This window comes from Dermacentor andersoni, chromosome 4 (genome assembly GCF_023375885.2).
Source record: "Dermacentor andersoni chromosome 4, qqDerAnde1_hic_scaffold, whole genome shotgun sequence".
NCBI lineage: Eukaryota > Metazoa > Arthropoda > Arachnida > Ixodida > Ixodidae > Dermacentor > Dermacentor andersoni.
The window spans coordinates 4,411,201-4,434,932 of record NC_092817.1 but is presented as its reverse complement, the minus strand read 5'-3'; the positions used below and the strand labels follow the sequence as shown (position 1 = coordinate 4,434,932).

Genomic DNA, 23,732 nt, shown 5'->3' with positions numbered 1-23,732 from the left:
TGTTGCCCGGCACACTCACGGCCTTCCGCAAGGCTGCAGGTAGCGCGAAGTCAGGGCAATCACAGCATTCTTGTTGGTTTGGAGACCGGCTATTCCCTGTTTCATTTCAAATAAACGAAAAATGTTTTAACTTCTTCCCGATGGTACATAAGGTTGTGTTGCCCGGCACACTCACGGCCTTCCGCAAGGCTGCAGGTAGCGCGAAGTCAGGGCAATCACAGCGTTCTTGTCGGTTTGGACACGGGCTATTCTTTGTTTCATCATTTCAAATAAACGAAAAATGTTTTCACTTCTTCCCGACGGTATATAAGGTTATGTGTTCCCCGGCACACTCACGGCCTTCCGCAAGGCTGCAGGTAGCGCGAAGTCAGGGCAATCACAGCGTTCTTGTCGGTTTGGACACGGGCTATTCTTTGTTTCATCATTTCAAATAAACGAAAAATGTTTTAACTTCTTCCCGACGGTACATGAGATTATGTGTTGCACGGCACACTCACGGCCTTCCGCAAGGCTGCAGGTAGCGCGAAGTCAGGGCAATCACAGCGTTCTTGTCGGTTTGGACACGGGCTATTCTTTGTTTCATCATTTCAAATAAACGAAAAATGTTTTAACTACTTCCCGACGGTACATAAGATTATGTTTTGCCCGGCACACTCACGGCCTTCCGCAAGGCTGCAGGAAGCGCGAAGTCAGGGCAATCACAGCATTCTTGTCGGTTCGGACACCGGCTATTCTTTGTTTAATCAGTTCAAATAAACGAAGAATGTTTTAGCTTCTTCCCGACGGTATATAAGGTTATGTGTTGCCCGGCACACTCACGGCCTTCCGCAAGGCTGCAGGTAGCGCGAAGGCAGGGCAATCAGAGCATTCTTGTTGGTTTGGACACCGGCTATTCTCTGTTTCATCATTTCAAATAAACGAAAAATGTTTTAACTTCTTCCCGATGGTATATAAGGTTGTGTTGCCCGGCACACTCACGGCCTTCCGCAAGGCTGCAGGTAGCGCGAAGTCAGGGCAATCACAGCGTTCGTGTCGGTTTGGACACGGGCTATTCTTTGTTTCATCATTTCAAATAAACGAAAAATGTTTTAACTTGTTCCCGACGGTATGTAAGGTTATGTGTTGCCCGGCACACTCACGGCCTTCCGCAAGGCTGCAGGTAGCGCGAAGTCACGGCAATCACAGCGTTCTTGTCGGTTTGGACACGGGCTATTCTTTGTTTCATCATTTCAAATAAACGAAAAATGTTTTAACTTCTTCCCGACGGTACATGAGATTAGGTGTTGCACGGCACACTCACGGCCTTCCGCAAGGCTGCAGGAAGCGCGAAGTCAGGGCAATCACAGCATTCTTGTCGGTTTGGACACCGGCTATTCTTTGTTTAATGATTTCAAATAAACGAAAAATGTTTTAACTTCTTCCCGACGGTACATAAGATTATGTGTTGCACGGCACACTCGCGGCCTTCCGCAAGGCTGCAGGTAGCGCGAAGTCACGGCAATCACAGCATTCTTGTCGGTTTGGACACCGGCTATTCTTTGTTTAATCATTTCAAATAAACGAAAAATGTTTTAACTTCTTCCCGACGGCATATAAGGTTATGTGTTGCCCGGCACACTCACGGCCTTCCGCAAGGCTGCAGGTAGCGCGAAGTCAGGGCAATCACAGCGTTCTTGTCGGTTTGGACACCGGCTGTTCTTTGTTTAATCATTTCAAATAAACGAAAAATGTTTTAACTTTTTCCCGACGGTATATAAGGTTATGTGTTGCCCGGCACACTCACGGCCTTCCGCAAGGCTGCAGGTAGCGCGAAGTCAGGGCAATCACAGCATTCTTCTTGGTAAGGACACCGGCTATTCTCTGTTTCATCATTTCAAATAAACGAAAAATGTTTTAACTTCTTCCCGACGGTACATACGATTATGTGTTGCCCGGCACACTCACGGCCTTCCGCAAGGCTGCAGGTAGCGCGAAGGCAGGGCAATCAGAGCATTCTTGTTGGTTTGGACACCGGCTATTCTCTGTTTCATCTTTTCAAATAAACGAAAAATGTTTTAACTTCTTCCCGACGGTATATAAGGTTATGTGTTGCCCGGCACACTCACGGCCTTCCGCAAGGCTGCAGGAAGCGCGAAGTCAGGGCAATCACAGCATTCTTGTCGGTTTGGACACCGGCTATTCTTTGTTTGATCATTTCACATAAACGAAAAATGTTTTAGCTTCTTCCCGACGGTATATAAGGTCATGTGTTGCCCGGCACACTCACGGCCTTCCGCAAGGCTGCAGGTAGCACTAAGTCAGGGCAATCACAGCATACTTGTCGGTTTGGACACCGGCTATTCTCTGTTTAAACATTTCAAATAAACGAAAAATGTTTTACCTTCTTCCCGACGGTATGTAAGGTTATGTGTTGCCCGGCACACTCACGGCCTTCCGCAAGGCTGCAGGTAGCGCGAAGTCAGGGCAATCACAGCGTTATTGTCGGTTTGGACACGGGCTATTCTTTGTTTCATCATTTCAAATAAACGAAAAATGATTTAACTTCTTCCCGACGGTATATAAGGTTATGTGTTGCCCGGCACACTCACGGCCTTCCGCAAGGCTGCAGGTAGCGTGAAGTCAGGGCAATCACAGCGTTCTTGTCGGTTTGGACACCGGCTATTCTTTGTTTAATCATTTCAAATAAACTAAAAATGTTTTAACTTCTTCCCGACAGTATATAAGGTTATGTGTTGCCCGGCACACTCACGGCCTTCCGCAAGGCTGCAGGTAGCGCGACGTCAGGGCAATCACAGCGTTCTTGTCGGTTTGGACACCGGCTATTCTCTGTTTCATCATTTCAAATAAACGAAAAATGTTTTAACTTCTTCCCGACGGTATATAAGGTTATGTGTTGCCCGGCACACTCACGGCCTTCCGCAAGGCTGCAGGTAGCGCGAAGTCAGGGCAATCACAGCGTTCTCGTCTGTTTGGACACTGGCAATTCTTTGTTTAATCATTTCAAATAAACGAAAAATCTTTTAACTTCTTCCCGACGGTATATAAGGTTATGTGTTGCCCGGCACACTCACGGCCTTCCGCAAGGCTGCAGGTAGCGCGAAGTCAGGGCAATCACAGCGTTCTTGTCGGTTTGGACACCGGCTATTCTTTGTTTAATCATTTCAAATAAACGAAAAATGTTTTAACTTCTTCCCGACGGTATATAAGGTTATGTGTTGCCCGGCACACTCACGGCCTTCCGCAAGGCTGCAGGTAGCGCGAAGTCTGGGCAATCACAGCGTTCTTGTCGGTTTGGACACCGGCTATTCTTTGTTTAATCATTTCAAATAAACGAAAAATGTTTTAACTTCTTCCCTACGGTATATAAGGTTATGTGTTGCCCGGCACACTCACGGCCTTCCGCAAGGCTGCAGGTAGCGCGAAGTCAGGGCAATCACAGCATTCTTGTCGGTTTGGGCACCGGCAATTCTTTGTTTAATCATTTCAAATAAACGAAAAATGTTTTAACTTCTTCCCGACGGTATATAAGGTTATGTGTTGCCCGGCACACTCACGGCCTTCCGCAAGGCTGCAGGTAGCGCGAAGTCAGGGAAATCACAGCGTTCTTGTCGGTTTGGACACCGGCTGTTCTCTGTTTCATCATTTCAAATAAACGAAAAATGTTTTAACTTCTTCCCGACGGTATATAAGGTTATGTGTTGCCCGGCACTCTCGCGGCCTTCCGCAAGGCTGCAGGTAGCGTGAAGTCTGGGCAATCACAGCGTTCTTGTCGGTTTGGACACCGGCTATTCTTTGTTTAATCATTTCAAATAAACGAAAAATGTTTTAACTTCTTCCCGACGGTGTATATGGTTATGTGTTGCCCGGCACACTCACAGCTTTCCGCAAGGCTGCAGGTAGCGCGACGTCAGGGCAATCACAGCGTTCTTGTCGGTTTGGACACCGGCTATTCTCTGTTTCATCATTTCAAATAAACTAAAAATGTTTTAACTTCTTCCCGACGGTATATAAGGTTATGTGTTGCCCGGCACACTCACGGCCTTCCGCAAGGCTGCAGGTAGCGCGAAGTCAGGGCAATCACAGCGTTCTTGTCTGTTTGGACACCGGCTATTCTTTGTTTAATCATTTCAAATAAACGAAAAATATTTTAGCTTCTTCCCGACGGTATATATGGTTATGTGTTGCCCGGCACACTCACGGCCTTCCGCAAGGCTGCAGGTAGCGTGACGTCAGGGCAATCACAGCGTTCTTGTCGGTTTGGACACCGGCTATTCTCTGTTTCATCATTTCAAATAAACTAAAAATGTTTTAACTTCTTCCCGACGGTATATAAGGTTATGTGTTGCCCGGCACACTCACGGCCTTCCGCAAGGCTGCAGGTAGCGCGAAGTCAGGGCAATCACAGCGTTCTTGTGTGTTTGGACACCGGCTATTCTTTGTTTAATCATTTCAAATAAACGAAAAATATTTTACCTTCTTCCCGACGGTATATATGGTTATGTGTTGCCCGGCACACTCATGGCCTTCCGCAAGGCTGCAGGTAGCGCGACGTCAGGGCAATCACAGCGTTCTTGTCGGTTTGGACACCGGCTATTCTCTGTTTCATCATTTCAAATAAACGAAAAATGTTTTAACTTCTTCCCGACGGTGTATATGGTTATGTGTTGCCCGGCACACTCACGGCCTTCCGCATGGCTGCAGGTAGCGCGACGTCAGGGCAATCACAGCGTTCTTGTCGGTTTGGACACCGGCTATTCTCTGTTTCATCATTTCAAATAAACTAAAGATGTTTTAACTTCTTCCCGGCGGTATATATGGTTATGTGTTGCCCGGCACACTCACGGCCTTCCGCGAGGCTGCAGGTAGCGCGAAGTCAGGGCAATCACAGCGTTCTTGTCTGTCTCGATACCGGCTATTCTTTGTTTATTCATTTCAAATAAACGAAAAATATTTTAGCTTCTTCCCGACGGTATATATGGTTATGTGTTGCCCGGCACACTCACGGCCTTCCGCAAGGCTGCAGGTAGCGCGACGTCAGGGCAATCACAGCGTTCTTGTCGGTTTGGACACCGGCTATTCTCTGTTTCATCATTTCAAATAAACGAAAAATGTTTTAACTTCTTCCCGACGTTATATATGGTTACGTGTTGCCCGGCACACTCACGGCCTTCCGCAAGGCTGCAGGTAGCGCGAAGTCAGGGCAATCACAGCGTTCTTGTCGGTTTGGACACCGGCTATTCTTTGTTTATTCATTTCAAATAAACGAAAAATGTTTTAACTGCTTGCCGACGGTATATAAGGTTATGTGTTGCCCGGCACACACACGGCCTTCCGCAAGGCTGCAGGTAGCGCAAAGTCAGGGCAATCACAGCATTCTTGTCGGTTTGGACAGCGGCTATTCTCTGTTTCATCATTTCAAATAAACGAAAAATGTTTTAACTTCTTCCCGACGGCATATAAGGTTATGTGTTGCCCGGCACACTCACGGCCTTCCGCAAGGCTGCAGGTAGCGCGAAGTCAGGGCAATCACAGCGTTCTTGTCGGTTTGGACACCGGCTGTTCTTTGTTTAATCATTTCAAATAAACGAAAAATGTTTTAACTTTTTCCCGACGGTATATAAGGTTATGTGTTGCCCGGCACACTCACGGCCTTCCGCAAGGCTGCAGGTAGCGCGAAGTCAGGGCAATCACAGCATTCTTCTTGGTAAGGACACCGGCTATTCTCTGTTTCATCATTTCAAATAAACGAAAAATGTTTTAACTTCTTCCCGACGGTACATACGATTATGTGTTGCCCGGCACACTCACGGCCTTCCGCAAGGCTGCAGGTAGCGCGAAGGCAGGGCAATCAGAGCATTCTTGTTGGTTTGGACACCGGCTATTCTCTGTTTCATCTTTTCAAATAAACGAAAAATGTTTTAACTTCTTCCCGACGGTATATAAGGTTATGTGTTGCCCGGCACACTCACGGCCTTCCGCAAGGCTGCAGGAAGCGCGAAGTCAGGGCAATCACAGCATTCTTGTCGGTTTGGACACCGGCTATTCTTTGTTTGATCATTTCACATAAACGAAAAATGTTTTAGCTTCTTCCCGACGGTATATAAGGTCATGTGTTGCCCGGCACACTCACGGCCTTCCGCAAGGCTGCAGGTAGCACTAAGTCAGGGCAATCACAGCATACTTGTCGGTTTGGACACCGGCTATTCTCTGTTTAAACATTTCAAATAAACGAAAAATGTTTTACCTTCTTCCCGACGGTATGTAAGGTTATGTGTTGCCCGGCACACTCACGGCCTTCCGCAAGGCTGCAGGTAGCGCGAAGTCAGGGCAATCACAGCGTTATTGTCGGTTTGGACACGGGCTATTCTTTGTTTCATCATTTCAAATAAACGAAAAATGATTTAACTTCTTCCCGACGGTATATAAGGTTATGTGTTGCCCGGCACACTCACGGCCTTCCGCAAGGCTGCAGGTAGCGTGAAGTCAGGGCAATCACAGCGTTCTTGTCGGTTTGGACACCGGCTATTCTTTGTTTAATCATTTCAAATAAACTAAAAATGTTTTAACTTCTTCCCGACAGTATATAAGGTTATGTGTTGCCCGGCACACTCACGGCCTTCCGCAAGGCTGCAGGTAGCGCGACGTCAGGGCAATCACAGCGTTCTTGTCGGTTTGGACACCGGCTATTCTCTGTTTCATCATTTCAAATAAACGAAAAATGTTTTAACTTCTTCCCGACGGTATATAAGGTTATGTGTTGCCCGGCACACTCACGGCCTTCCGCAAGGCTGCAGGTAGCGCGAAGTCAGGGCAATCACAGCGTTCTCGTCTGTTTGGACACTGGCAATTCTTTGTTTAATCATTTCAAATAAACGAAAAATCTTTTAACTTCTTCCCGACGGTATATAAGGTTATGTGTTGCCCGGCACACTCACGGCCTTCCGCAAGGCTGCAGGTAGCGCGAAGTCAGGGCAATCACAGCGTTCTTGTCGGTTTGGACACCGGCTATTCTTTGTTTAATCATTTCAAATAAACGAAAAATGTTTTAACTTCTTCCCGACGGTATATAAGGTTATGTGTTGCCCGGCACACTCACGGCCTTCCGCAAGGCTGCAGGTAGCGCGAAGTCTGGGCAATCACAGCGTTCTTGTCGGTTTGGACACCGGCTATTCTTTGTTTAATCATTTCAAATAAACGAAAAATGTTTTAACTTCTTCCCTACGGTATATAAGGTTATGTGTTGCCCGGCACACTCACGGCCTTCCGCAAGGCTGCAGGTAGCGCGAAGTCAGGGCAATCACAGCATTCTTGTCGGTTTGGGCACCGGCAATTCTTTGTTTAATCATTTCAAATAAACGAAAAATGTTTTAACTTCTTCCCGACGGTATATAAGGTTATGTGTTGCCCGGCACACTCACGGCCTTCCGCAAGGCTGCAGGTAGCGCGAAGTCAGGGAAATCACAGCGTTCTTGTCGGTTTGGACACCGGCTGTTCTCTGTTTCATCATTTCAAATAAACGAAAAATGTTTTAACTTCTTCCCGACGGTATATAAGGTTATGTGTTGCCCGGCACTCTCGCGGCCTTCCGCAAGGCTGCAGGTAGCGTGAAGTCTGGGCAATCACAGCGTTCTTGTCGGTTTGGACACCGGCTATTCTTTGTTTAATCATTTCAAGTAAACGAAAAATGTTTTAACTTCTTCCCGACGGTGTATATGGTTATGTGTTGCCCGGCACACTCACAGCTTTCCGCAAGGCTGCAGGTAGCGCGACGTCAGGGCAATCACAGCGTTCTTGTCGGTTTGGACACCGGCTATTCTCTGTTTCATCATTTCAAATAAACTAAAAATGTTTTAACTTCTTCCCGACGGTATATAAGGTTATGTGTTGCCCGGCACACTCACGGCCTTCCGCAAGGCTGCAGGTAGCGCGAAGTCAGGGCAATCACAGCGTTCTTGTCTGTTTGGACACCGGCTATTCTTTGTTTAATCATTTCAAATAAACGAAAAATATTTTAGCTTCTTCCCGACGGTATATATGGTTATGTGTTGCCCGGCACACTCACGGCCTTCCGCAAGGCTGCAGGTAGCGTGACGTCAGGGCAATCACAGCGTTCTTGTCGGTTTGGACACCGGCTATTCTCTGTTTCATCATTTCAAATAAACTAAAAATGTTTTAACTTCTTCCCGACGGTATATAAGGTTATGTGTTGCCCGGCACACTCACGGCCTTCCGCAAGGCTGCAGGTAGCGCGAAGTCAGGGCAATCACAGCGTTCTTGTCTGTTTGGACACCGGCTATTCTTTGTTTAATCATTTCAAATAAACGAAAAATATTTTACCTTCTTCCCGACGGTATATATGGTTATGTGTTGCCCGGCACACTCATGGCCTTCCGCAAGGCTGCAGGTAGCGCGACGTCAGGGCAATCACAGCGTTCTTGTCGGTTTGGACACCGGCTATTCTCTGTTTCATCATTTCAAATAAACGAAAAATGTTTTAACTTCTTCCCGACGGTGTATATGGTTATGTGTTGCCCGGCACACTCACGGCCTTCCGCATGGCTGCAGGTAGCGCGACGTCAGGGCAATCACAGCGTTCTTGTCGGTTTGGACACCGGCTATTCTCTGTTTCATCATTTCAAATAAACTAAAGATGTTTTAACTTCTTCCCGGCGGTATATATGGTTATGTGTTGCCCGGCACACTCACGGCCTTCCGCGAGGCTGCAGGTAGCGCGAAGTCAGGGCAATCACAGCGTTCTTGTCTGTCTCGATACCGGCTATTCTTTGTTTATTCATTTCAAATAAACGAAAAATATTTTAGCTTCTTCCCGACGGTATATATGGTTATGTGTTGCCCGGCACACTCACGGCCTTCCGCAAGGCTGCAGGTAGCGCGACGTCAGGGCAATCACAGCGTTCTTGTCGGTTTGGACACCGGCTATTCTCTGTTTCATCATTTCAAATAAACGAAAAATGTTTTAACTTCTTCCCGACGTTATATATGGTTACGTGTTGCCCGGCACACTCACGGCCTTCCGCAAGGCTGCAGGTAGCGCGAAGTCAGGGCAATCACAGCGTTCTTGTCGGTTTGGACACCGGCTATTCTTTGTTTATTCATTTCAAATAAACGAAAAATGTTTTAACTGCTTGCCGACGGTATATAAGGTTATGTGTTGCCCGGCACACTCACGGCCTTCCGCAAGGCTGCAGGTAGCGCGAAGTCAGGGCAATCACAGCGTTCTTGTCGGTTTGGACACCGGCTATTCTCTGTTTAATCATTTCAAATAAACGAAAAATGTTTTAACTTCTTCCCGACGGTATATAAGGTTATGTGTTGCCCGGCACACTCACGGCCTTCCGCAAGGCTGCAGGTAGCGCGACGTCAGGGCAATCACAGCGTTCTTGTCGGTTTGGACACCGGCTATTCTCTGTTTCATCATTTCAAATAAACTAAAAATGTTTTAACTTCTTCCCGACGGTATATAAGGTTATGTGTTGCCCGGCACACTCACGGCCTTCCGCAAGGCTGCAGGTAGCGCGAAGTCAGGGCAATCACAGCGTTCTTGTCTGTTTGGACACCGGCTATTCTTTGTTTAATCATTTCAAATAAACGAAAAATATTTTAGCTTCTTCCCGACGGTATATATGGTTATGTGTTGCCCGGCACACTCACGGCCTTCCGCAAGGCTGCAGGTAGCGCGAAGTCAGGGCAATCACAGCGTTCTTGTCTGTCTCGATACCGGCTATTCTTTGTTTATTCATTTCAAATAAACGAAAAATGTTTTAACTTCTTCCCGACGTTATATATGGTTACGTGTTGCCAGGCACACTCACGGCCTTCCGCAAGGCTGCAGGTAGCGCGAAGTCAGGGCAATCAAAGCGTTCTTGTCGGTTTGGACACCGGCTATTCTTTGTTTATTCATTTCAAATAAACGAAAAATGTTTTAACTGCTTGCCGACGGTATATAAGGTTGTGTTGCCCGGCACACTCACGGCCTTCCGCAAGGCTGCAGGTAGCGCGAAGTCAGGGCAATCACAGCATTCTTGTCGGTTTGGACAGCGGCTATTCTCTGTTTCATCATTTCAAATAAACGAAAAATGTTTTAACTTCTTCCCGACGGTATATAAGGTTACGTGTTGCCCGGCACACTCACGGCCTTCCGCAAGGCTGCAGGTAGCGCGAAGTCAGGGCAATCACAGCGTTCTTGTCTGTTTGGATACCGGCTATTCTTTGTTTAATCATTTCAAATAAACGAAAAATGTTTTAACTTCTTCCCGACGGTATCTAAGGTTATGTGCTGCCTGGCACACTCACGGCCTTCCGCAAGGCTGCAGGTAGCGCGAAGTCAGGGCAATCACAGCGTTCTTGTCGGTTTGGACACCGGCTATTCTTTGTTTAATCATTTCAAATAAACGAAAAATGTTTTAACTTCTTCCCGACGGTATATAAGGTTATGTGTTGCCCGGCACACTCACGGCCTTCCGCAAGGCTGCAGGTAGCGCGAAGTCTGGGCAATCACAGCGTTCTTGCCGGTTTGGACACCGGCTATTCTTTGTTTAATCATTTCAAATAAACGAAAAATGTTTTAACTTCTTCCCGACGGTATATAAGGTTATGTGTTGCCCGGCACACTCACGGCCTTCTGCAAGGCTGCAGGTAGCGCGAAGTCAGGGCAATCACAGCATTCTTGTCGGTTTGGACACCGGCAATTCTTTGTTTAATCATTTCAAATAAACGAATAATGTTTTAACTTCTTCCCGACGGTATATAAGGTTATGTGTTGCCCGGCACACTCACGGCCTTCCGCAAGGCTGCAGGTAGCGCGAAGTCAGGGCAGTCACAGCGTTCTTGTCGGTTTGGACACGGGCTATTCTCTGTTTCATCATTTCAAATAAACGAAAAATGTTTTAACTTCTTCCCGACGGTATATAAGGTTATGTGTTGCCCGGCACATTCACGGCCTTCCGCAAGGCTGCAGGTAGCGCGAAGTCAGGGCAATCACAGCATTCTTGTTGGTTTGGACACCAGCTATTCTCTGTTTCATCATTTAAAATAAACAAAACATAGTTGTAACTATATAAAGAAGCATTGTATGTGTATATAAAAGTAAATACTTCACAGTTCAGAGCTTTCTCCGTCTGCTCGTCTTTTTCGTCCTTCGGGATCACAGGTGTGTTAATAAGCACGCTGTTTAAACAGAGATCAATGATTCACTTTTATATTGGCGTGCGGTGCACATGCTGCATTATGCCCCGTCACTGTAACTTTTCCGATGTGCTGGGTCGCAGATTCTTTTACACGCCTTCTCTGCATTGTCTCCTTGACGCAAGCGCTGTTGAAAGAAACGACTAACAAATGCACGCATGCGTGTGACGTGCCTGCATTACATTCGATTTGCAGCGACTCCTTCCTGGGCAAGGTTCTTCGGCTGGACGTGAGGAGACGCCAGCACTACGCGGTGCCTGCTGACAATCCGTTTGTTGGCCTCGGACCGTCGCTGCTGACCGAGGTTTACGCATACGGTTTCCGGAATCCGTGGAGGTGCACTATTTACTCAACGGACGAGGGGCACGGTACGCGCGACTGTTTCGTGTGGAAGCCACACACGCTACGTTGAACGATGCAAACACAGTTGTGCGGACACTTCGAATGATGTTTTATATGAATGACGTCTTTTACAAAGAGGTGTTCCAACTAATGTCAGACAGGACACTGGTCGTGTGCATTGAGCCCGTAATAACAGACAGACCTCGAACGTACCGGAATCTTGGAGGAACGCTAACATAATCCTAATCCATAAGAAAGGGGACGCCAAAGACTTGAAAAATTATAGACCGATCAGCTTACTGTCCGTTGCTAAACAGAGTATTTACTAAGGTTGTTACGTTTTGCGCCAGGCGTGCCGAAAGGATCAGACAAGTTCCGGGTGAACGACGTTTATTAACCCATGCCTGTGGGTTGAGGCTCGGCAAGAGAGACAGCCGCTAGCAAGGGGCACTCTGCTTTTAACACTTAGTGGCGCATGCGCACTTCGCAGAGTGCTCTTATCAAGATGAGCTCCAGCCGACACAACAGAGGTAATCGCAAATAGAATCAGGAACCCCTTAGACTTCCGTCAACCAAAGGACCAGGCAGGATTCCGTAAAGGCTACTCAACAATAGACCATATTCACACGATCGATCAGGTGATAGAAAATTGTGCGGAATATAAGCAACCTTTATATATAGCGTTCATTGATTACGAGAAAGCATTTGATTCAGTCGAAACCTCAGCAGTCATGGAGGCATTGCGTAATCAGGGTGTAGACGAGCCGTATGTAAAAATACTGAAAGATATCAATAGCGGCTCCACAGCCACCGTAGTCTTTCATAAAGAAAGCAACAAAATCCCAATAAAGAAAGGCGTCAGGCAGGTAGATACGATCTCTCCAATGCTATTCACAGCATGTTTACAGGAGGTATTCAGAGACCTGGAGTGGGAAGAATTGGGGATAAAAGTTGATGGAGAATACCTTAGCAACTTGAGATTCGCTGATGATATTGCCTTGCTTAGTAACTAAGGAGACCAATTACAATGCATGCTCACTGACCTGGAGAGGCAAAGCAGAAGGGTGGGTCTGAAAATTAATCTGCAGAAAACTAAAATAATGTTTAAAAGTCTCGGAAGAGAACAGCAGTTTACGATAGGTAGCGAGGCACTGGAAGTGGTAAGGGAATACATCTACTTAGGGCAGGTAGTGACCACGGATTCAGATCATGAGACTGAAATAACCAGAAGAATAAGAATGGGCTGGGGGGCGTTTGGCAGACATTCTGAAATCATGAACAGCAGGTTGTCACTATCCCTTAAGAGAAAAGTGTATGGGGCAGAAACCTGGAGGCTTACGAAAAGGGTTCTGCTGAAATTGAGGACGACGCAACGAGCTATGGGAAGAAGAATGATGGTTGTAACTTTAAGGATTAAGAAAAGAGCAGATTGGGTGAGGGAACAAACGCGGGTAAATGACATCTTAGTTGAAATCAAGAAAAAGAAATGGGCATGGGCCGGACATGTAATGAGGAGGGAAGATAACCGATGGTCATTAAGGGTTACGGACTGGATTCCAAGGGAAGGGAAGCGTAGCAGGGGGCGGCAGAAAGTTAGGTGGGCGGATGAGATTAAGAAGTTTGCAGGGAGAACATGGCCACAATTAGTACATGACCGGGGTAGTTGGAGAAGTATGGGAGAGGCCTTTGCCCTGCAGTGGGCGTGACCAGGCTGATGATGATGATGATGAATAGACAGCTTTAGTATAGCGTTTGTCCTCTTACGTACGTGAAACGTTATCAGCTTTGCGGGACGTTACGTTGCGCGTCCTTTCAAGACCTTTAGTTGACCGTACGGCGTACGGGAACGCAAACCTAAGGAAGACGTTATAAAATAGGGCACCATCATTTTGTTGCTATTCCGACGCGTCTCGTTAGGCGTACGGGCGCCGGAATCGCGAACGATCTCAAAAATTGGACGCGTTAATCGCCCATAGCCAACGTTTCAGGTGAGCGTAGAGTAAGTGAAAGCTCATTACAAACGTTACTGGCGATCAACGCGAGTCAGAGCGCAGCCATCACGAGAGTTCACGCTGAAGCTGGAGCCATGGGTGCCGCCATGTTCGACAACGCTATGTCTTAGCTGCGTAAACATTCCAACTTTAAACTCGCCAAACAACGTACGTTATCACAGCGCACGTAAGCAGCAGAAGCCCAATAACGTTCAGAGCGTGCGCAGTGATGACAACGCTATTTCTTTAAGTACGTAATGCGTTTACGTTTAGTTGCAAACGCTAAACTGAAACTGTCTAATAAACGCGATCAGACCAGGTGCGGCTGCTGTGCGGAGACACGGGGGTCGAGCAGCCACACGGGCCCGAGGAGGAGGAGGTGTACCTGGTGGAGGCCGGCAAGCGTCACGGCTGGCACCAGGGGGCTCGCTGCTCCGAAACATGCCACCGTCCGGCCAAAGGTGCGCGATGCTCAATTCTCTCCGTGTGGCGCCCTGCCGTCGTTACGTGGCTCAGCTGTGTCGGAACTTGTCCGGGTGTCGAGACGAAACTTTCTTCATTGCGATTTTGGTTTCGGTTCTCGCAAAACTGTTCAGTTCTGCTTCGACGGGAAGCAAAAAGTATCAGTTCCAACCGGTTCGAGTTAATTCGCATAAGCGTAGAATGATAACTGGAAATGGCACAAATTTATTGTGTACAAAAGCTCGATGCCGCTGCTAAGCTGCACTAAAGATTACGCTGTTGTTTGTCCTTCAGGCTCCACGTAGTTACAAAAGAATTTCGTACATCCAACACCAATGTTGGATTCTAGTGAAGCAAAGTTGAATTGAAAGTGAGAGAGTTGAGAGAATTTATTGGAGGGAACGCAGATAGTCGTCTAGCCTTCCCTCAGGGAGAGAAAGATAGGGATGAGGACAGGCACTTCGTGTTTTAAGGGTTCGTTCGCGCCTTGAATCTAGGCCTGGTTTAGAGACTTGATGGCTGGCTTTATTTAGATATCCGTTCAATGGTCCAGTAACACTTTTTCTCTGAACCGCCTGTTGCAGTACCGGATCCAGTGCCTCGTTTTAAGGGGTGGTTGCTGCAAGTGTGACCGGGGCGGGGCTGTCGTCTCTATTTTGTTTCAGGCAGTTACTGTTATCGCAAGACTCCCACCATAGCGTAAGTACTGTTAACATTAATTTGTTCGAATCGGTTTTCCCGCAAGTACTTTCGGGAATTAATACATTGCGGGCAGTAGCGTAGCGTAGCCAGGAATATCGTTTGCGGGGGGAGGGAGCTCACGTTGAAGCTCGGCCTCTTCCTTCGGAAGGTTGTCGAGGGATCAAATACATGAATAATAACTGCGTTGCCATCGTCAAATATACTGCAAACAAATTTGAACGCTGCGCAATGTGAAGATAAGGAAAATGTGTATTTTTTTTTATGAAACAATATACTCGTATGTCCCCAAAATTGTGCCATAAATAACCGACATCAATCCTTGCATCTTTTTTGTCTATTTAATAAGTAAGGAAAATATCACACGAACTTTAGAACTATATATCAGTTCGAAACCAGCAAAACAGTGCATGCCGCTCATATGAAAAATGCAAAGGCCATGAAATGAACAAGTTGAGGACAAATATTTTAGTGAAACTTTATGATTCAAGAACCTCGTATACATTTTGTACAAATGCAACGGCCAGGGAAAAATCTCAATGACGCTGTTCTTTGTTCCAATGTATGGCGCAGGAGCAGCTGTCACCGGTCATGCAATGTGAGTCATTGCATCGAAATTATAGTCTCAACAGAGAGCACATGTGAAAAGCCGGAGTTTTGCAAAATATACGAGGGCGAGTCAAGTAAAAGTGAGCCAATGCGAATATATGACAAACGGCGTACTTTATTTAAAACTAGTCTCCATGACCATTTAGACATTTGTCCCAGTGACTAACAAGTCGCGTGATTCCTGTCTGATAGAAATCCTGGGGTTGCTGCTTCAAAAACTACCTAACTGACTCTTTCGCGTCATCATCCGACACGAATCTGGATCCCTTGAGCTGTTTTCTTTAATTGCCCGAAAATGTGGCAGTCGGAAGGCGACAGGTCTGGGCTGTGTCTAGGAAGATTAATACATCGCCTCCCTGTGCACTCTATCTTAAGTCCAGAAGAATTATGTCTACAGAAGACATGAAACTAAGGGGCTTTTGCTTAACACTATATGTTCACATCCGCCAATTGATGAGCAAGTGTTCCACTTTTCTAACTTTTCAATGACACTTGCTCCTCTGTGTTTGTATCCAGAGAGCGCACGTGATTTTGACTTTCCCATCAGGGACATTACATAAATATACCATGTTAAGATGACTGCCCAGAGCACATAAGAATTTTCATCTTGGTGTGACATACCGTATTTTGATTTTGTTGACATTTAGTCAAATGGTACATCCAATACACCCACATTCTAGTTTTCTTGTCCAAATTGCATGGCAATGTATTTTGATTCTTTGGCGTTCGCTCTTCTGCACTACGTGAAGTCGCGCTGGGCTGGCTCTTTGACATCCTTGTGTCCTTCCAGCTGCCTTCTTACGTTATATTAAGTGGGTGCCTGAAAAATATCGTGTGCTAAAGTCAACACGAGAACATGGTGTAAAACAACATCAAGACAGCCAAGGTCATGGCATTAAAAGGTAGTCTTAGCTCTTAGTCTTCCTACTGAAATGCATGCGAAACATCTAAATGACTGCAACACTCAACTGCTAAACTAACTTCAATTTTTAGACATAAACAAAAAAGAACTAACCGACAGTTCATCCTCGTTCAGCACCAATGTTAATGTTCTCCTGCTAATAAATAGAATATTGGCCATTGCGAGATGTCGTAGGTCTTTCATTAGTCTGGTGTGTCGCAAACACCACTTGCGACACATCCTTAGCACGTGCCCAGTGTGCCCTCTGCACCGTCTCTGGTTGTGCCACTGCTCAAGCCATAATTTGAGGATCGTATCTGCAAACATGATACTCTCAGTAGGGATGAAAATATGGCCCTCCAGTTCAATGAATATGACTGGATGAATCTATAAGAATGGGCAACAAGGGTTGTTATGGCAAGCTTACCCACATTTCAATAATAACAAGAAAGTTCACTGCGGCCTGCACCGACGAGCACCCCGCCATGACCTCCCAAGGGCTGACACCGGGTCAGAAACGCCAGCTGGTTTGTACAAGCCAGCCTGACTGCAAGCGACAAGACACTGGTGAATCTGAAGACGAATCAACTATCATCGAGGACGACAACGTGGCGAACCCTTCAGACCTAGACATGGACGAGGGTGGTTTCCGAATTGTGCGCCATCGTAAAGAAAGGGCGGAAGGCATTCCAGTGTTAATCACTGCAGCATCCGAAAGAGATGATTTAAGGCAAGTAAACGCCATTGTACTGTATTCTGAGATTGAAACGATTCTCGGTGGAGCACCAGTGAAGAGCCACTTCACAACACAGGGAGCATTGCTCTTAGATGTAGAGACAGAAGGACAAGCCAACGTCCTTCCAGAGACAAAGAATATCGGCGGCATAGTCATATCTGCCCGTGTCTCACACAGTTATATGAAAAACACGTGCATTCTTAGAGCCCCTAAATGGTACTCGGATGAAGAGCTGCTCACCTACCTGAGACCTTAGGGAGTATTCCATGCAAGAAGAATCATCCGTCGGGTCCAAACATCGTCATCTGAATGGGAGTCAAGGCGCACTAACTCGGTGGTTCTCACATTTGCTCCAAATTCTGAACGCCCGGAGAAGACCAACCTTGGTTTCACCAGACACGAGCTTGTCGACTACATGGAGACACCACCACGCTGTGTTAAGTGTCAGCGCTTCGGACATATCGCTAAGTACTGTCGTCGGGAACAGAGGTGCAAGCGCTGTGGGGGACCTCATGACTTTAAGACGTGTGCAAGTAAAGACAACTTTGTGTGTGCAAATTGCGGCGGTGACCATCCTGCTAGCTACGGTCGATGTCCTGCGCGGACAGCTGCTCAGCGCAGAAATAAGTTGTTTGTTCTGGGTCCAAAGAGTGCAAGCGCACCATAGAACACGAAGAAGACGTCCAGAGCGCCACAACTAACTGGTTTGGAAACAGAGTACGCATCTCATTTCCCGCGTCTCACACCGATAAATGAAGTTATTGAGCCAACGCAAACGGTCACAGCCGCTGAGAAACCTGTCCGAAAAGAGTCCAAAAAAGGCACCTATGCGGCCGCAGTAAACTGACCTCAAGTACCACTTGGAAACAGTCAGCAGGAAAACTGCCAGCATGTGATACGCGCTTTGTTCACGGCACTACGTTCCCACGTCGCGAAGATGCCCGCTAGTTCAACGAAGGATATGCTGGAAGCTGTGCTGGCTTTTGAGTCAGTAATACTCTGCTCTACTTCCACATACCCTCAGTAGCATAATGGCAATTTCTCGCCCACTTGGTCCATTCCGTTGTCCAAAAGTGCCCTTAATAATGCAATGGAACTGCGCCGGTATTCTACAGCGTCTTTCTGAACTCAGCCTTTTCCTTCGAGACATACCTATACCAATTCTAGCCCTCTCGGAGGCCGGTCTCCCAAATGGAAGGACGATCCCAGGGTACATCAGACATGGAAATCCGAGTATACCGTCATTTGCAAATGGGAGTGCGATGATATACATCATGCGAGAAATACCTCACGTCACCTTGCCAGTGCAAGACCTTTGTTCTACCTTCTTGGAAGTCGCCGCTGTGCAAGTGTGCCTAGGAAAACGAAAACTCAGTTTGGTGTCGGTGTATATAAGTCCGCGCAGGAAGGTCTCCATGGAGGAGTTTGTAAAGGACCTTTGGATTCGTTGCCCCTCTCGTAGAATAATCTGTGGCGAATTTAACGCACATCATTCGCTTTGGGGAGATAAGACTGCAGATTCCCGAGGCAAGGAACTTGTCGCAGCCGCGGATGCTGCTGACTTATGTATCGCGAACGATGGCAAACAGACTTTCTTCAGACCACCAGATTCATGGAGTGCCATAGACCTCGTGATCCATTCTACAGACCTTGTCGTATCGTCACCAACGGCCCCAGACAGGATGGGCAGTGACCACTTTCCGATCTTCACCAACATCACCGGATTTCACACTGCTGGGTGACAATTCTGCGCTGTGACACGCTGGGACACATACAGAGAAGCGTTGGATGAATCCCCTGGTGAGCTGTTCGCAGATATGCTGCTGAGCAAAAGAGTGGCTACCTCAATGTTGAAACTGCCAGATCATTTTCTTACTCCTGATTTGAAACTAAAGAACCTCTGCGCAGCGCGTAGGAGAGCGGAGCGAAAACTAATGAGAAAAAGGGGAAATCCATTTGCGAAAACTGAATACAACAGGATAAACGCTGTCATCTGTCGTCACACAAAAAGGTTAAGACGAGTTCAATGGGCTGCTTTCTGTGAGAGTTTATCGGCGTTTACTCCCATGACAAGGATATGGGGAGTAATGAATAGCCTATCCGGAAAGATTCGCCTACACAGGCCATTCGAAGCACTTGCTTTAAAGCAAGGAAAAGATTTGCAAACCCTTGCAGAAGGTTTCGCAGACGTATATACATCTGGCAGATCAGCAGGAGTATTGAACCCTCTGTTGCCTGAAGCATTCCATACCATGGATACGCCGTTCACCTTTCGTGAGTTGGATTTGGCGCTTAGCAAATTAAGAAGACGCTGTGCTGTGGGTCCCGATTTCATCAACAATCAGATGCTGACAAATCTGCCATATGAACGAAAATATGCCCTTCTGGACATATTTAATCACGTCTGGAGCACAGGAGAGATCCCAGAAGCGTGGAAGACAGCATGGGTGGTGCCAGTGCTCAAGTCCGGAAAGGATCCTGCAAACCTCACCTCATATCGGCCAGTATCGCTAAAATCATGTGTATCAAAGTTGATGAAAAGACTAATATGTACGAGGTTAACATGGTATCTTGAGCAAGGAAATAGACTGTCATCATGTATGACCGGATTTCGTCCACGGTTGAGTGCCCAGGACAGTGTCTTGGATCTACTAAGCCATATCGAGCACCGTCGCGTAGACGGCCTTTCCATACAGGCATCATCAACGGACTCCAAGCCATGGGCGTCTCGGGAAATGCTCTTCGATTCGTCCATGAATTTCTCAGTGATCGACGTGTTCAAGTTAAGCTCGGAAGTATAATGAGTGACAAGCGACGAATTTCCCTCGGCATCCCACAAGGAAGTGTCCTATCTCCCTTGCTTTTTAACGTTGCCATGGCCAGCCTTCCAGATGCCCTGAAAGTAGGTCGGACGGCAGTTAAAATGCCCATCTACGCAGATGACATCTGCATTTGGATCTAGGGGTACCAACACAAACGTTTGGCCCGGATAGCCCAGGCCGCAATCTCCACTATCGATCGCCACTTATCAACGCTTGGCCTATCTCTATCAGCAGAAACATTTGCCTTCATGCTTGTCCCGGGAGTGAGACGCAAGTCAACACGTCTGACGCTGAATATTAGAGGGCATGCAATTCTTCGTGCAACTCATGTTCGATTCCTGGGCGTCACCATCGACAACAAGCTACTATGGCGTCGTGCGGTCGAAAGTGTTGTGGCTGCATCAGTGCAAAGAGTCAACGCACTTCGTCGATTGGCAGGTGTACGTTGGGGAAACAATCCTATATCTATGCTTAAACTGAACGCTGCACTGATAACAAGCCGCATTCTCTATCAGCTCCCTCTGATATCACCGTCATCGAGTCGATTCGAGCGCTTGGAGGCAGTGCACAGAAAGGGACTTCGCTTGGCGATGGGAGTTCCAACGGCGGCTTCAAACAAGAAAGTCAATAATGAGGCAGAGTCTCTTCCTCTCCGCCTCTTGGCATCTCAGACCTTGCTGACGCAGCTGGGCGAGTCACACGCAGGCACGGCGCTTCCCCGGCGGCTAAGAGCAAGAACTCGCTCACATTTCCATGCGGCGCTGAACACGTTCCGATTTTTAGGATTGGAATGGCCTAAACGAAGTCGCCTTGACCCGCCATGGTCTTTTTCGGACGTTACCTGCAGCCTCAATGTACCCTACCTACCGACGAAACGCACCATTTCAACTGCCGAAGCAAAGTTTATTGTGCTGGACCACTTGAGCCCTGTGTTTCAAAGCCATCTACAAGTGTACACAGACGGTTCGGTGTGCGCACAAACAGATAGCTGTGCAGCGGCATTCTGCATACCATCCCTTGATGTGTCATGGTCTGGCCGACTGGTTCGCGTAGTTTCCTCTACAACAGTAGAAAGCGCCGCAATCACCGCGGCTTTGCGGAAACTGCGGGCTTTTTCTGCACGAGATGTCGTGGTGCTGACGGATTCCAAGTCAGCATTACAGAGATTACATCGGGGCCTACCTCTAGAGAAATTTACAAGGCAGTCTCTGGCACTGATTGACGACCTAACGAGCAAAGGATTTAACATAAGGTTTCAGTTGATTCCATCACACGTAGGAATTGATGGAAACGAGGAAGCTGACGCCCTTGCACGCCTAGCGCTGACATGTGTCCCAAAAGTGAAAGCCCCAATAGCTTTTCAAAACTCTAAGGGTGCAATCCGCCTTCACTTTAGAGAGATGCACAAGAATGGACACGAATCCTGTGTGACTCATGGATTTACACGCGAACAAGCGACGCTTTTATACCGCATCAGGACCGACTCCGCGTACACCCCAGCTTGGTTATTCAAGACTGGGCTTCGCGCTTCCCCACTCTATGTTTTCTGTGGTGACATTGGCGACATCGAACATTTCATTTGGCTATGCCCGCAGTTTGACACAGAAAGAAAAGCGATGGTCGACAACCTACAAAAGAGCGGTCTCACGCACAGGACCTTTGAAGACGCCGTTTTTCCCGGAGGGCCCGCAGCATACAGGAAGAGAGCGCAACGACTGCTGATAGCCTTCCTGCGAGACACGGGGCTCATCGACACCTGGTGACACACCCCTGATCTCAACTCGAAGGAGGATCAGGCGGAACAATTGCCGGCTATGTATGCCAGGCTAACCCCGCCTGCTTCAACATCACCACCACCACCACCACCTATTTTCATTTATGAGGTGCGCAATGGAGTTCATTTTTGACAGACTCGACTACTGCTGCAGTGTGAAATCTAGCATTCTACATTCTTGAAGACATGTAAAAATTGGAGTTAGACCGCAGTGATTAGTTTATTAGACCAACTCTTAGTTTTGTGTACAACAGACGACTGGTAACAGGGAAATAAAGCAACGCTTTGGTACTTTATTTCTCTACTAAAAATATTAAAGCAATAAACACATATTGATCTGCCATGCAGTAGCAAGATGCACACATTACCAAGGGGTGTACGGTAGCGCGATTAAAAGACGGGACAAAACACACAGGGACACATACAGCGCTAACTTCCAACAATGTTTATTATCGAAAACGAGGTCGTACTTATACACTCAGGCAACATGAGTCACAGCCACGTTGGCTATGACTCATGTCCTAACACTAATGCCCAACACTAATGTGCCTCGAGGTTCATTAGCCTAGTGGAATTGCAAGCTTTGAAGCGGGCTGTTGGTTTAAGCCGTTGATAGCGTTTTACGTGTACTTTGGGCCGCTTACAATCATCATCATCAGCCTGGCTACGCCCACTGCAGGTCAAAGGCCTCTCCCATACTTCTCCAACTACTCCGGCCATCTGCTAATTGTGGCCATGTTGTCCCTTCGAACTTCTTAATCTCATCCGCCCACCTAACTTTCTACCGCCCCCTGCTACGTTTCCCTTCTCTTGGAATCCAGTCCGTAACCCTTAATGACCATCCGCAATATTTCCTCCTCGTTACATGCCCTGCACATGCCCATTTCTTTTTCCTGATTTCTACTACGATGTCATTAACTCGCGTTTGTTGCCTGACCCAATATGCTCTCTTCTTATCCTCCTTAACGTTACACCCATCATTCTTCTTTCCATAGCTGGTTGTGTCGTCCTCAATTTAGGTAGAACCATTTTCGTGAGCCTCCAGGTTTCTGCCCCGTAGGCGACTACTGGTAAGACACAGCTGTTATACACTTTTCTCTTGAGGGATAATGACAACCTGCTGTTCATGATCTGAAAATGCCTGCCAAACGCACCCCAGCCCGTTCTTATTCTTCCGATTATTTCAGTCTCATGATACGAATCCGCGGTCACTATCTGCCCTAAGTAGATGTATTCCCTTATAATAATAATAATAACTTTATTTGCATCCGAAATGCACGATGCCGGAGGCCTACAGAAAAAGCTGTCGCATTGCAGCTTGACAAGGCCGCAGGCCCCCGCACTGGCAACTTCAATTATAAAATATATGTAAGTTATGATCAGCACTCACTGAAATCCATACATACAAAAAGATAAACCTCATTCCATATTCAGACATGGTTATACAAATTATGGTATACAATTTGAAGTTATACAATTATGAAGTGCAAACATTCAGCTTTCAAGACACTGTTTATCCATACAAGAACGCCACCAGAGACCAACGCACACAAAATGAACCGCAGAAAGCGCAGATAACTCCGCAGTAAAAGTGCAGCAAAATTATACACTAACTATACTATTTTTTTCTCCCTTTTTGTTTTCTTCTACGCACTAAAGTATTTTCGGAGGTCCGCAAAAGGAATTTTGTCAGGCTCTATATTTTGTTTCTGTGGCGTATTCAATAACCTTGGCAGCCGGTTTTTCAACATTTGTAAGCCATATGTTGTCCTACAAGTATCTATTGCCCATGTTTCAGAATTTCGCGTATTATATGTAGCAGAGTGATATTTCAACTTCGCTAACTGACGCAAGAAACAAGTATTATTTTTTATCTCTTGTTTATATCGCTTGTACAGGCAATAATCATAAATATTTGTTACTGGCATTATGTTGTAGCTGCGAAATAAGGGCTCAGATGGATGGTACCTAGGTACATCTGCAATAACTCGAAGAAACTTTTTTTGCAAAACATGGATTTTTTGCAGATTGGTTTGCGTCGTAGAGGCCCAAACTAGGTGACAATAATTAAGTCTGGAACAAAATAAAGTATTGTAAATTAGTATCATTACACTGCGTGGTAGTATGCTTGCGTTCCGATATATGAGGCCGATTTGGCCGATATATATGGCCGATATATATGAGGCCGATA

General features: G+C 46.8%; 1 protein-coding gene across 1 annotated transcript in view; it reads left to right on the top strand.

The window, feature by feature from the left end:
• Positions 1-23,732, top strand: part of LOC129386086 (HHIP-like protein 1) — a 151,580-nt gene that overhangs the window by 67,153 nt on the left and 60,695 nt on the right. Inside the window, exons 2-3 of the mRNA XM_055073331.2 lie at positions 11,401-11,573; positions 13,853-13,999. Coding sequence (XP_054929306.2) covers positions 11,401-11,573; positions 13,853-13,999 — 320 coding nt within the window. The remainder of the gene's footprint in view (positions 1-11,400; positions 11,574-13,852; positions 14,000-23,732) is intronic.